A 15,844-nucleotide genomic window follows, 5' to 3' on the forward strand; every position below is an offset into this window, starting at 1 on the left:
TCATATGAAAATAATATCTGCATGAATGATAGCACCATCATGTCAGATGAAACATGCATGCATTTTCTTGGTCATAAAGTCCTAAAACTGGACGTAGATGAGAGGATGAACACCAGACCTACCATGATGTTTCTACATTCACAGAGTCCTCTAGAGATCTTTGTGCAGTGAGCAGGAGTGTCTGAAAATAGTTCTAAAGGTGTTCAACTGAATAATATCAAAAGTATTACAATCATACAGGTTTCTAATCATGGAAAAGCCCCCAAGTATGCTAAATATGATCAGAAATTATGTTCAAACCTTCATACAGAGGTTTCAGTCCTGCTCCTGAATTATGCCATTTTAAATTTCTGTTCTGCCAGCATAACTCATTTTTTCAAATGAGGAACTCCAGGAAAGGGGATGGCAGTGAAAACCATCTTTATCAAGAGATAAAGCTGCCTTACTGATTCATGAACAGCTTCAGAGAGGCAAGGCAACTTTGTCTTGTGACAGAAAAGGCTTTCATTCATATCACTATGGTCATTGCTGTCCCTGTGATCACTTTACCTTTGTTGCCACACACCCAACATCACTCCTCTTTCTATACTGGTATAGTAAGGACCCATTGTATAATTGAACAAGGCAGTATTTAACTTGTCCAATGTGTGGTTTCACTACTAGACTGTCGACTTAGCCTTAATAAGTTAGATTCATGACCTGTTTTTAAGAGACACAAAAGATATTGAGAGACTAATGATGACATCTTCCAGTTGGGCTTTATCAACTGTGAATTATGAGATGATTATCATCATGGGGCAGTTCAGTTCAAAACTGAAATATGTTTTGGGGGACTTTATTGGTATCAGCAGTGACAGCTCTTTAGACTGTGAGACAACATAAGAATACAAAAAGGAAGCCAGGCTTTTGAAATACTTTATCACAAGAACAGTCTAACGGCATACTGCCCAAATGTCAAAAAATGTGACCGTCACTTTCACATGGATTTGAAATGTGGGCAGATTACTGCAGGTACACCAAGCAACTTGAAATTTCAAATAAATTATCTAGTAGGTCTCCTGGAAAGTAAAGTGTCAGATTGTACAGCTGTTAAGAAAACCGATGAATTATCAAGATATTCATAATGAAAGTTCAGCTCTGATATGTTTCTTTCTGCAGCAGCCTGCACAATGGCAATACTCAGCTACTTTTGACATACATCCTACTAAGTGTCTGTCTGCATCCGTTGCAAGTGTGATAACATCCAGGAGCTTGCTTGGTGACCAAAGTAACACAAGCAGTCGCTATTGATCCCCAAGGATTTATTAAACAACAGAAGCAACAAACCCCTGTCCTCAAATTATTTTTTAAAAATATTTTTATTCATATTTTCACAAAATAAAAAATAAAAGCAAACGATGTTCCATTAGCAATTTTGAATTGATAACTTTACTTTTTACAACTTCCATACTTTAGCTACTATACCGAAATATTACTTACAAGCTCGGTTATCTCAGATATAATGTACTACATATCTTAATTTCTTTATCCCAGTTAAACTCTGCATTGCTTTAGATATCCATGGGTAATTATTCTTTCATTCCTTGCTTGTAAATATATAAAGTTGATTATGTCTTCCTTTTAATTTCCTTCTTGTGTATTCTGACTCTTTAATCTCATGTTTCTATGAGCATCATAACTTTTTTCATTTAGTGGTTACCTATAAGTCTATTATTTCAAATTTTCTATTTATACATGGTCATACAAATACAAATAGAAACTAGAAGGCTGGGCCAAAGCTAACAAAATGAAATTCAACATGGAGAAATGCAAGGTTCTGCACTTACTGTAGAGTGGAAAAATGAAATGAATGGATATAGGATGGGTGACACCTGGCTGAATGAAACTACGTGTGAAAGGGATTTAGGAGTCTGAGTAGACCACATGTTGAACATGAATCAACAGTGTGATGCGGCAGCTAAGAAGGCCAATGCATTTCAAAATTTGCGTGCCTCTCCCAGCACTTAATGGAATTCAGAGACTAAGCTGAAAAGACTGGGACAGCAGTTATATAGTGCTGCTGGCTGCTAGCTCTGCCATGATCTGTGGGAGACTAATGCTGTATTTGGTTGGAGGGCAAACCTATCATGCATTAGGTGTCCATATTTTCTTATGTAAACCTAAAACCAAAGCTAAGAGGTTGTTTAGATTATTTTAACCATATTTTTGTCCTGAGCATCATCATCAAGTAGAAGTAATCTGTATGGGGAAAAAATTGTGAACCAGAAGATGCAAGTTATAGTGGCAGTAAATTCTACAAAAGCATATAAAGTCTTGGTGACAGCTGAGGTGCAAGTGGGATGACTCCCATAAATTCCTAAGTGTCTCCTAGACCGATTCTTAATTGCATGAGATCTTGGGAATGAATGACTGAAATCAAACTTCAAATTAATGAAAATGACCATTTCTCAAGTTGCCTTCATGATGTCTTGAGACAATTTCTCAAGATGCCTAAGGCCAACTCAGATGAGTCACTGGAGACCCATGACTACATTTTCCATGCCTTAATTTCTTTTTTAATAACCCACAGAAAAGAATCAGGAATTTTAAACTCCCCCATCATTATTTCCCTGAATTCAACTATTCCCCCTCCAATGCCCACTATGCTGATTTTTGTTCCATTAGGGGAGGTATGGATGCACCCATTTGTTTCCCAGACGGGGCCAATAGTATTGCATCTTAATTTTTATATATACTGAACAAAAAGAACTTCAAGGTGGAGTTGAGCAGAAATATTTTAGAACATAATATGGCACATTTTCCAGAATTATGTTCCTGACCTAATTCAAGTGCCCAGGAGATCCAGTCATGGATCAACCATGCCTTGATTTGTTTGAATCTATATTTGTTTTGTTTTTAAACTGGAGTGCTTTTGGTAGGTGGTGCAGAGGGGGGATGTAACTAAATTGAACTCTGAGGTAGTACATACACTCATACATACAAGTATAAAGGGTAAACATTTGTGCACGTAATATTTATGCATATTTGTCAAGCTGGTAAACAGTGATCAGCACAAACAAGCAAGCTTCATTCACCAGTGTCTACATTTTAAAAAGAGAGAGACTTGCTTTTTAAAGTGTCTTGTTTTGAAATTCTCCATAGTGGTTTAATTTAGAAACAAGTAGCTTTGACTAAAAAAGGCTTCATTTTTGTCTATGTTTTATTCCCTCCTTGGCTGTTGTTGAATGCTAGGATGTGGCACCTGTGAAAAGCGTTACTGGACACATTCTTCTGGAAGGTCCAGAAAAGGGTATATATGGATGTAACCATATTATGTCCATGTATGCACCAGTATGTCTTTTTTTTTTCCCGAGCAAGCACCAGGAAATGTGTTTAAGTGGAAATCATGTTGCTTTACATATGTTGCTGGATTCCACCTCCCAGCATCCTTCACCAGTGCCTATGCTGGCCATGGCTGCTGATACTTGTGCAGTTTCAAGTGGTAATGATCTATTTGATTTCCAGTCATGGCCTAAGAAATGCCTGGCATTTGGCAATACCCTCCCAATATTATTATTTCTGTAATGAAGTGTGTGTGTGTGTGTGCATATAAGTGCATTAGTGCTAGTTATCTTCTAGTTTTATTCTAATAATCCTAAAAAGTTTGTAAACACTTTTGAAAAATGTAACTTACAAAACATGCAAATGCTATATTTATTGGTGCAATGCACAGTAATATTCTGCAGTATTGGAAATGTATCTTGTGTTATCATTTGTGAGTTTAAGATTGTTTGCCAAAAGCTCCATTGTTTACCATCCAAGCCTCCGTTTCTTGAGAAGGAGACTTCCTTTAAGAAAATAAGGCAGTGCCATTGAGGAAATGGTGCTATGACCTCCAAAATATATCCTTACTAGGTCTTCAGGCAAAAATATTGGGATCACACCAATATGAAAAAGCAAGGTGTTTCTTTTTAATTCTGACTCTCCAAGAAAAATAAAAAGGCAAAAGTTTCAATGACCTAACCTAAAATTTAGAAAATACTTCTTAGATTTTATAAATATTAGCATCCTCTATTTACAACACATCTTCTATCTACTCTCCTTCCCTTTTGCGTAATTGAGATATAGGTTCCTTAAATTACACAAAATATTTTAAATATTAAATATGGAATGACTGGGCTAGTGAAACTGAAATATCAGATCATCTGTAGGGTTCTTTTTGGATTTGCTCATTGTGAGAATTTGGTTCCAGTTGTTAACTAACCGTTACCAACTATCAGGCTACCGAAAAGCAAAATGTCAGAAATGACAAATGGTGCAGTCAACATAATTAAGGTTACTTAAAAATAACCCTCTGCAGTATTAGGAAGGTTATATTCACAAATGTTCTGAATATTGCTTTAACATTTTGGCCTTCAAATTTTAGCAAATTCCTTATGTCATGTCAACAGTTTCAATGCAATGTTTCAAAAAACTATTGATTAAAAAAGGCACACTTTTTCTATCCAAATAAGTTACAATTTTAGCTTTACGTGTCTTAGACAAATTTTCACACTAAACGCATGAATAGTGTATAGGTTAGTTGGGTATTTTTAAAGAAATGTTTACTGTTTGTTTTAGACTAGGAATAAATTCTTACAGAATGGGAGGTAAAATCATTGTTCATTTACCACAACTATTGTCTTGTTTGAAAGATCTGTAGTTATGACAATCATAGAATAAATATAATTGAATAACAAGTCCTAAACTACGACCTTTGAAATTAATGTAACATCTTCTCTTTCACAGGAGAAAAGGATACAAGAAGGCTCCTGGGGTCTTTCCTTTCCATGCATCTGAATTTATGTCGTTTCTCTCTGTGTATGTGCCTTTAAAGTTGCTGGTTGGTTTATGGCAATCCTATGAATTTCCTAAGGTTTCCTTAGGCAAGAAATATTCAGAGGTGGCTTTGCCAGTCCCTTCCTCTGAAATATCACCTGGTAGTCATTGGTGGTTTCCCATTTAAGTACTAACCAGGGCTGACCCACCCAGGCAAATAATCCTTAATACTGCCCATGTAAATAGGCTCACTTCATTTCTTCCCTTCAAGTATGAGCAATTGCACTGAAGTGGAATTATGAATCTTTCTGTTAGGTTCATAATTCCATTAAAATATAATCTACTCAGTGGATAACACAAGAATTTTTGGCAACTTATCTAATGCCTTCCTACAAATGCAAGATCTCACTAGAATGTATGCAGAACATTGTATTTCTCCCATATCTCTGTGTGTGCCCTGCAGCCAAAAGCAGCAACATAGTGTGCAATAAGGATTTCGCCTATTGCATATTGGAGTGGTTGTGAAAACTATTGCTAAGGAAACCAAACAAATGATTGATAGCTTTCTTCCTTATTTACCTGAGTTTTGAATATTATTTGATATGAACCTCTCTCCTTCCTACAGAACCTTTTGGTACAGTGTGTTCAACACTCATCGTGACTTAGGTCTGGAACAGACCGGCTGCAAAAGCCGGCTTATGGGAAGCTTGGGGGAGTGGCGCTTTGAGGCCGCATGCCCCCAAGCTGCTCTAAGCCACCCAACCAACCACACAGAGGTGGCTTCAAGATGCTCCAGGGGCACAGCATTTTGAACCCATATACCAGCGGAGCAGCCGGAAGTTATGCCAGGGCCACCTAAGGTGGCCCAGCTCCAGACCAAATAGGAACGGATCTTTTCTCCTCCTATTTGGGCATGGGGTAGAGGATGCCTTCGGGACTGCAGCATGTATTTGCTGTTGTCCCAAGGCGTCTTCAGAACAGTTCTGCCAGTCTGTTCCAGGCCTTATTAACATGGCTTCAGTAAATTTACTAGTGACTGAAATTGTTTTAAGATATTTTATGTACATCTTTCACCAACAGGAGAAAGAAAAATATTCAATTCCAGGAAAGTAACGTATGGAGAGAGAGAGAGAGAGAGAGAGAGAGAGCGCTTCGGAAAAATACAGTGCAGTTTCTACATCAGCAGAATCAGATTGATAAGACTTCAAGCTAAAAAACAATCTGTCTCAAAGTGGCCAAAGGATAAAGAGGAATGATGCACTAGACTCAAGCAACCTTCTCCAGACTGGCAACTTCCAGAAATGGTGGAATAAAAGTCCCACGCTCCCTAGATAACATGGTTATTGGCCATACTGGCTGAGGTTGTTGGAGGTGTTTGGTTGTTGTCAACACATCTGGAGGATGTCAGATTCGTACTGTTAGTGGATATGGCACTCATTTTGTATTGTTAATAGCTCATCACTTGAATCCTCTGGATATGATCTGTCAGAGCTTTTTATAGTATGTTTATCATGAGAATTTAATTCTGATTACTGTCATAATAGTAGATAATATCTCTGAAAGCTTAAACATATACAAAGGAATTTTAAAACCATCAAAATAGGTAAGAGTTTTTCTTAAAATATCCATATATAGTTTGTCTAATTTGAGTTTTTCTTAAAATATCCATATATAGTTTCTCTAATTTGAAAATACATTTTAAATATAGTTAAAAACATATTCTGCAAATGATATGGTTTAACTTTGGTATAATCTCATGCTTTTGTTCTTTGTTTAGCAGTGATAAGAAGCTATATATCTTTTTGTATATGTATGTGTGTATGTATGTATATATATATAGTGTGTGTGTGTGTGGCTGGCTGTAGATTTGTGATAAAGTTTAACTGCAACCAAGATAGCTGAATCCATCATGTTTAAAACTTGTGATAAGATTCTAATGTTTAAAAAAAATCTAAGAAAACGTGGTTTTATCATCTCCTATGAATTCATTAATATGCAACATTTCCATTTTCCTTTCATATCAAAATAAGACTACAGATGGACTCCTGCCCTCTCTCATTGACTTGACCTTTGATGTTGCTCCCTATCATTTCAGTTCATATACACCATTCCTCACACTTTAGCCATAGATTACTGTGTATCTTCAAAGAAATTATGGGAACTACAGAAAAACACAGTAGTCTGTGTCTTAGTTTCCAGCACAACTTTGAGTAATACTCATGAAGTCCAGATCGAGTCTTGTATTTTAACACTGTCTACAATTCTTCAGAAATTTGTTAGTAAGATATAGCAAGTCAATTTTTTTCCTGCACAGATAACATCTGTAAAAATAAGTATTTATTGTTCTTGCTTCCCGGAATTCTACTGAATTTCATCTCTGATCAATGTTGCTTTTCACACATTCTTCACCTTGTCTCTATTTATAGTAAATACAATAGCATTCCAGTTCTTTGGCATGGGATGGAAGTGATGAATTCATACTGCTGTGATAGTTTCATTTTGGCGGGAACGTGACCTTTCCAAAGTAATCCGTCTGTTATCTGAAACAGAAAGACAAGGAAACAACAGAGTGAGTAAGGTTTTAAAACATGGATATTGCAGTGAAGCGGTTTTCAATGAGTCCTGAACATAATTTCAAAGGAATATATAAATAAATTACTAGGAAAGTGGATCAGAGGAATCTCAGAATGCAGCTGCCAGGAGGAGTTCAAGAGTCCTGCAATCAGCAATAAATTGCTTTCCTAGAGTGATAAAAGCACTGAAAGAATTCCACAGCACTCTCCCCTTGGAAATAGCAGCTGATAACTAAAATGGTTGAGAAAGTCTTACTATATAAGGAAACTCCTATGCCAAGATGCTCTAAGGAGGAGACAGAATGTCATCCTTTTTGATGTCAGAAGAAATCATGAACTCTGATGTATAGTGAAAACTGAGATACATACGATTTCTCATTCACCCATTCATCTACAAGGAAATAAGATAACTTAGTAAAAACAAATAAACCACTTCCTAGCCATACCCTGGTTGAGCAACATTAGCATTATTAATAACAATGTCATTACAAATTATTCCTTTATCACAGCAAGTGCATTGAATAGTCATGTTGCAGAAGAATCTATTTTGGGCCAAAAGCTACACATAGCTTTACAATAAACAATTGTAAAGGAGGCAGGTTGTGGCTGAAAATGCATATATTTGAAATGAGACATGCTGTTTCTTCAAATTTGTTTAGCAGCTATTGGACAAGAAAAAATGCCAATTGACACCACTGATATTGCTTAATGTAGATGTGCAACAGCCACAGTAATCTGCAACTGTTTAGACAGGAATGAATGATAGCTATTGTCGGGGACCCCTTGATGTTACTCTGCCATGTGTTGTTGTTGTTATAGAATTATAGTGAGTGGCATTGTTGTTATTGGGCATTTGTTGTTGCTTGGAGGATTTCATTTTAACTGCTGGGAATGAGGAGTTGAGCCTGATGGTGGAAAGGAGATAGACACAGATGTTACCAGAGTTTCAAAGTTGCTTTCCTGGGAAAGGAACATGAAGATGGTATGGGTGGAGGCATGAAGGGGGATTATATGATAGTAATTAGGTCTTTGAAGCCAGCAGAATGGAGCTGCTTAATACATTCTTTCTGGGTCTTCCATTAGGTCTAGATCAGGGGTAGGCAACCTTTTTGAGCCGAGGGCCGGGTTGCTGTCCCTCAGGCGACTGGGGGGCCGAAGCCGGTGGTGGAGCTTCAACCCTCCGGGGCAGGGCCATGTGCCGGTGGTGGAGCTTCCACCCTCCGGGGCAGGGCCGCATGCCGGTGGTGGAGCTTCCACCCTCCAGGGCGGGGCCGTGTGCCAGGGGGTGGAGCTTCCACCCTCCAGGGGCGGGGCCACATGCCGGGAGCAGAGCTTCCACCTTCCGGGGGCCAGGCCTCCCCATCTTTGCTGGCCCCTGACGGGGCCCCAGGCCCTGTCAGAGACCGGCAAAAAAGCTGGTGGGGGCCACCAGTGCTGGAGGGCCCCCTGGAGGGCCCCAGCAATGGCACTGGGCCTCCCAGAGGCCCCCTGCCACCGTCGGAGCCCTCCTGGAGGGCCCCAGCGATGGCAAAGGGCCCCCCAGAGGCCCCCTGCCGCCCTCGGAGCCCTTCTGGAGGGCCCCAGCGATGGCAGCGGGCCTCCCAGAGGCCCCCTGCCACCCTCGAGGCCCTCCTGGAGGGCCCCAGAGACAGCAAAGGGCCCCCCAGAGGCCCCCTGCCGCCCTCGGAGCCCTCCTGGAGGGCCCCAGCGATGGCAGCGGGCCCCCCAGAGGCCCCCTGCCACCCTCGGAGCCCTCCTGGAGGGCCCCAGAGACGGCAAAGGGCCCCCCAGAGGCCCCCTGCCGCCCTCGGAGCCCTCCTGGAGGGCCCCAGCGACGGCAGTGGGCCTCCTAGATGCCCGCCACCACGGCCGCCCGTCGCGGCGTTTCGCCGCTCTGGGCGCTGCCATTTTGGGCAGCAAAATGGCGGCGAGGTCGTGCGAGACTTCGCCGCCATTTGGGGCGAAAAAATGGCGGCGCCCATAGCCCCAGAGGCCGCAACAGCAGCCAGGGGCTGGTGGGCACGCCTCCGCGGGCCGCATCCAGCCCGCGGGCCGGAGGTTGCCGACCCCTGGTCTAGATATTGAGTGAATGGGGCATCACAGATCCTGAAAATGAAGTTAGGATTCCCCCATCCCCCCCCCCCGTGAAACTTTACAATATCTATTATGTTATGTGTATTTTCTTTTAATAATCTATTTGGAAGAAAGCCACATTGATCTTTGTGTGTGCAAGAGCTGAGAATTTTCTTTAAGCTTTCTGACCAAACTGAAACAAATATTTTACAATCAACATTTAGTAGTAAAACCATTTTATAACATCGAGGTTTCAATACATCTTTACTCTCTTGAGGAATTAAAGTAATATTGACAGAATCGTCCATGACTTTCTGGTGACTTTCCATTGAGAATGTAGTTTATTGTTTGCTGTAGGAGGATTAACAATTCTTTTAGCTTTTTTGTAATATATAGCAGTGAGACCTTCCAGCCCTGGGACTTTCTCAGTTTTACTCTTCTTAATGGCCTCTATTAATTACCTCTATGATTGTCATTTTCTTGTTCAGTTCCTTTCTTTGCTCTTCATTAATCTGTAGGATCCCTTGGTCATTCAAGAAGTTCTTCTTTTTCTCAATCTTAATTTGCTTGTTCTCATGTAATTCTGAATAGTATTTGTAAAAGCAGTTTTTAATTTGCTTATGATCTCCATAAATATCTTTCCCTTCTTTAATCTTTGTTATCAAATCTTTTCCTTTTCTTAATCTCATTCTTAACCATCTTCTCAGTTTATTTGAAAATTCAAATTGTCTTTGTCTAATATCTTATTTTCTTCTCCATTTCACCCACCAAGATGAAACTCGTTTCTGATTTGCTTAAATTTCTCTGATCAATTTTTTGCAGTGTTCTTCTTTAACATTTTTTGCAGTTCTTCTTCTTTAACATTTCTTCTTTCTGCTGAATTTCTCTTGCAATTTTATTAGTCACTTTTTAAATACTTCTCACAACCACCTTGCTTGTATCCTATACCACATTAATTATTATTATCATTATTATTATTATTAACCTTTATTTATTAGTAAATAATAATAATAATTTATTAATATTTACTTCCTTGTTTAGATTTCCTTTGAAAAAATATTTTAACATTGAGTTTGTTTTCCTTATTATTTCCTCCCTTTTTAAACAATGAATCATTCAAATATCAATCTAAATGTCTTATTTTATTCCTCAAGGCCATCATAATTGAATTATAGTCTGGTAAGATATTTGTTAATATATCTGTTTTTCCTATTTTTGTACTGATTGTTGTTTATTTAAAAAACATATCTATTCTTGACCATGATTTGTGACATTCCAAAAACAAGGTGAAATCTCTTGCTGATCGATATTTGAATCTCAGTGCTTTATTTTTATTTTATGTTATTTTTATCCTGCCTTTCTCCCAAAGTGGGACCCAAGGCGGCTAACATATATGCTATGTCTAAAGATAATAATTCTTGTCTATCTGTAGTTCTTGCTATTATTTTAAGCCAGTGGTTCCCAACCTGTGGGTCGGGACCCCTTTGGGGGTCGAACAACCCTTTCACAGAGGTCACCTAAGACTATTGGAAAACACATATTTGAACGTAGCAGTGAAAATAATTGTATGGTTGGGGGTCGTCACATGAGGAACTGTATTAATGGGTCGCGGCATTAGAAAGGTTGGGAACCACTGTTTTAAGCTATAATGCTGTTAGTATTTTCAGTTTTCATTAGCCATTTTAAAAGTTTTCTTTCACAGTAACAAGAGTGAAAAGAAAGACAGTAATGGGTTTTGAATCTTATATAAACATGCTGCCATCAAGTCACCACCTTCTCATCTGAACACATTTGTTCTTTAAAAATACATGTCATCAGAGCAGCCCTCTTGCCTTCTGCCTTCTTTCACTACTGATACATAACAGTTGCTGAGGCTGCAATAAATGTGTTTATGTCCAGTTAGATTGCCATAATTTTACAATTCAATCTGAATTTTTCCTCTCTCTTCTTCATTTTTTTTAAAATAAGGAAATCACAGGAGACCAGTATCAGCTCTTGCTTGAAGGCATTTCCTGACATCAGCTTTCACTTTGCACTTCAACTGAAAGTACAGGACTTGACAAAGCACACAGAAAGCCATCAGGGAAGGCTCTTCACCTCATATCCAAAAAGGCCTGACAGGAGTCAATACTGATTCTTTCACAATACTGCAAATAATATTTTTAAGCTGCTAGATGAAAGTACATGCAAGGTTTTCCTGCTACTCCTTACAATATTTTATTAAAGATGGGGGACAAAATGTGTTAGCCTCAGCTGGACATCTAATCACTTTTAGCAGCTGGCAGTTTAAATATCAGCAGATAGTCATCCATGTACAAGTATTTTCATTCTTTGTATATAGTGCACTTACTATCAAAGCATGGAATTCAAAAGTTTTTGATGGCTGGAGAAAGAAGTTCTTTTTGTTTTTTTAAAAAAGAGGGGTATTTTTACTTGTACAATGGGAGTTGGACTTCTGGGCTTTTCTACCACCATTTCAGTGAAACTGGCTATAGCACTTTTGTTTACAGCCTATAATTACTCACATCCCTGTCAAAAGCAAATAACGTTCCCCCCCATATCCCTGCAATAGCTTTCCTCTTGTATTTTTAACATCTCAGAACAAATAAAAATAAAATAAAATGTCTTGATGCCACATGGTGCAGATGTCTGGCCTGCCTTGGGAGTGGACCATGTGGAAAACAGGGTTTAGACCCACTTTCAGAAAACCTAGGATTGAGCTGCTTTTTACTGCCTGTCTGCTCAGGCCCTCAGGAGCAAAGCAGACCGGCAGCTTGGAACAACCTCCAGTTGCTCCAGCCCAGATCGGACCCTTACTGGCTCGGGACTGCAATGACCGGGTGCCAGAGTCCCAGAGCCAACTACTGCTGCAGCCCAAAATGGGGCACCAAAAGGAGCACTTTTTCATCTGCATGTCCCACCCCTGAAGCGTCCAGAAGCTGTTCTTTCCTGCCTTTCTGTTTCGTGTCTCAGCCATCTTTCTTGAGAACCCACTAAGCGAAACAGGAAAATTATTGGAAATAATAAAACAATTTGGTGAAATGGCCAGTTTCAAAACAAATAAAGAAAAAACTATTATTTTGACCAAAAATACAGTGGTCCCTCTCCTTACTGAAGGGATCCGGTCCATATCCCCCCATGTAAGGAAAAACCCGTCTATGCTCGAGGCCCATAGGAAATAATGGGGCTTGTGTATGTGGCGGAGCGGCAAAATGCCACTCCTTTTTGAGCTGGGAAAAAGCCAGCATTTCCTCCACAGCTTTGTGGTGCTCCTGTGGCATATAAATGCCACACCGCCAGAGCATCACAAAGCTGCCCACCATGCTGGCTTGGGGGCAGCATCAGAGCATGTGGCATCTAAACACTGCACTCTGATGCCGTCCCGAAGCCGGTGAAAAGGGGCAATCTGTTTCACCCCCAAGACAGGTTTGGTTGCCTTGGTGAATGAACTAAACAGGTGCACTCCGGTTGGTTCTGCTAGAACTTTCAGTGGCTTTGATAACATTGACCATGACCTTCTTCTGGGCTGCATTGTCAGCATAGCACTTTGTGGCATTGTTTTACAGTAGCACTACTCTTTCTGGGGACAGACCTTTGAGAAGTAACTGTTGATGGATAAACAACTTTTAATAAGAACACAAATACAATCATGTTTTGTCTTAATTATGTAGTTTTTAGTTATTTATGAATAAACAGCTAGCTGCAACTATTTATATTTACTTGGCCTCTGGAATTTTTATTCTTAAGAATACTCTGCTGGATATATTTCAATTTTATTTTTCTCTGTAGTGGACACTAACTGAATAAAATAAATGACCAGCTTGCAAAGCAACATTGGAAATGGCACAAGTAAATTCTGAGTGTATATGACACATAATAAAATAAAGAGTCGTCAGTAGAGTATTTTAAAAAATGACAATGACGTATAGAAAAGCATATACATGCATAGATTTCTTCACAGTATTGGAATGCAACATGCAGTTCTTTCTTTAAAGGATGAAACAGACTTTTGAAGTTCCTCATCAGGCTGTACTGATGAAGAATTCAAAGCTGCTAATAGCAATTTACTGCCATCATTTGATTTACTAAATGATGGTATGCATCATTTAGTAAATCAACAGAAGATCATTTCCACACATAGGGTTATAACCTTTCTTAGGCTGTCAAGACACTGATAGGAGGGATGGTTAGGGGTTCACTTGCAGTGAAAGGCAGAGTCAATGAGAAGAGCTGGTAAGTCAAGAAACAAGTATGTGAATTATTTTGGCCTGTCTGTTCAGGCCCATTGACACCACCAAAAAGCTTAATGAAATAGATGGGATTCGTTTTGACGAGGGTAAAAAACATATAGCAAAATATTATAAACTATTAAAGAAAAGAAGTCTACAACAAGAGACAATAAAATGGGCCCAGGACCTTGGCAAGTCCATCAACCTAGAGACCTGGGGAAAAACTTGGAAAAGCACAAACAAATTTACCCTCTATCAGAACTACAAGGAGAACTTTATTAAAATGATGTACCAGTGGTACTTGTCCTCTTGTAAACTGAATGCAGTTTACAAAACGGGCAATACAGAATGCTGGAAATGTGACAAACCAGGTGCCTCCTTTATTCATATCTGGTGGAAATGCCAGGAAGCACAGAAATATTGGGACAAGATTCATAATGTAGTAACTTTACAAATAAAATTTTCTAAGAATACTTTACTATTTCTGCTGAATACGACATGTACTCTGGAAATTAAAACTGAAAACAAATATTCACTAATTTTATTATATATGGTATCCACTGCAAGGACCCTATATGCAAAATATTGGAGACAAAAAGAGATCCCATCCCCAGAAGAATGGATTATTAAACTAAGAGAGGCAATGAACATGGATGTCTTAACTGTGGCAATGAGAGAGCTAAATGCAGAACAAGAATGGAACTGTCTCAGAACATATGAAGGGAAAACAGGAACTGGACAGTTATCCTGAAAATCTTTATAACTTTGATATGAATCATCTTCTCCTGTTATTTACCTAAAATAAAATAGACCAAGACATGATAGGAGAAAGAAATTACATTAAATTAAATATGTAAGGTAAATTTAAGGCAAAGTAATTTTGTTTCAAAGTAAAAAAAAAGTTTGAAATTAAGCAAAAGCTGATTATTAACATTCTGGACATAATAGTTTTTTTTTGGGAGGAGGGCAAATTTTAGTTAAAGTTTTTATTACGGTGAACCAAATTATTTAGGAAGTCACTAAATAATAAGATCACTAAGCTAAGCGCCTAGAAATGAAGATTATCAGTTTAGTGTTTAGGAAAATAGATGCTAGAATATGGATGCAGTGATTTGTAAGAATGTTTAATATTTGGTTTGATGGAGTGTGTGTGTGTGTGTGTGTGTGTGTGTTTTATATGGTGTTTTTGTGTTTTGTGATTTGTTTTGTATGTTAAGAATGTGAAATGATTTTTGTGTGTATAATTTGTGTATTGTGTAATTTTTTAAAAAATAAAAAATTGTTTTGACAAAAAGCAGGGTAGAAATAAAAGTTTTATTATTATTTATTACTTATAATAAAAACATCAAAACTCATTCGTATTTAATAAAAATTAAAATTATGGAATCCATTACTTTGACATCTGTAACAAAATCTTACCCTTAGGTTTGGTTTAATTTCTACATTTATAATAGGAGTATGCATGCATATATATGTAAAGCCACATTTCATATTTTGCCAAATATGATCGAATAGGATGGTAAGCTGATTTTAGGTATAAACCCACAGTAAGGGATGCTGAGCTAGCTTTTCTTGCTTCAAAATACAGCTGGCAACATTTCATGTTTCCACTGGCAAATTATATTTGACATTTAATTTGAAAACCAAGTTATCCTAATCTAAAGCTCTAGTACAACGAAAGTGATAAAGCAGCAAAGCTGTCTACAGGACAAAAATATTTTCTTTTTAGTTCAGATAATTTTAGTTACAAGTAATTGAAAATACAATTTTGAATGAATTACTTCAGATGGTTAATTACACCCAAACAGCCACTATTGTAAATGGTGAGGAAGCAATACAGAAAAATAGTTTTCACTTTAAAATGTATTAGATATCAAATAGCCAAAAAACAAACAATATAAATGATTGTATGCACTGAAACCAAAGTTTGTACTGCTCTGTGTCTTCAGCTTTACACTTGTATATGTATCCTAATGTTCATGCTAAATAAACCATTTTGGGTATCATATATTTTATACATGCAAATTCTAGTAGGTTAGTCATGTGCAACAAATATGTTGGACTTTTTCCATTGTTTGATGCAGTGCAATTTTTTGTTCTTTACAGGAGTGGTGGAATATTTCCATTTGGCTTCCATTTCCATTATACACAAGCAAAGAGAACTATCAGTAT

At 38.2% G+C, this 15,844-nt stretch overlaps 1 protein-coding gene across 3 annotated transcripts in view; it reads right to left on the reverse strand.

The window, feature by feature from the left end:
• Positions 1-1,086: 1,086 nt before the first annotated feature.
• DIAPH2 (diaphanous related formin 2) overlaps positions 1,087-15,844 on the reverse strand; it is a 105,331-nt gene continuing 90,573 nt past the window's right edge. For all 3 annotated transcript variants that reach the window (XM_089536698.1, XM_089536697.1, XM_089536696.1), the window contains one exon: positions 1,087-7,337. In XM_089536698.1, coding sequence (XP_089392824.1) covers positions 7,273-7,337 — 65 coding nt within the window. In that variant the 3' untranslated portion in view covers positions 1,087-7,272. The remainder of the gene's footprint in view (positions 7,338-15,844) is intronic.

Source organism: Sceloporus occidentalis, unplaced genomic scaffold, assembly GCF_023333645.1.
Source record: "Sceloporus occidentalis isolate IW3139 unplaced genomic scaffold, rSceOcc1.0.p SCAF_8, whole genome shotgun sequence".
Taxonomy (NCBI): domain Eukaryota; kingdom Metazoa; phylum Chordata; class Lepidosauria; order Squamata; family Phrynosomatidae; genus Sceloporus; species Sceloporus occidentalis.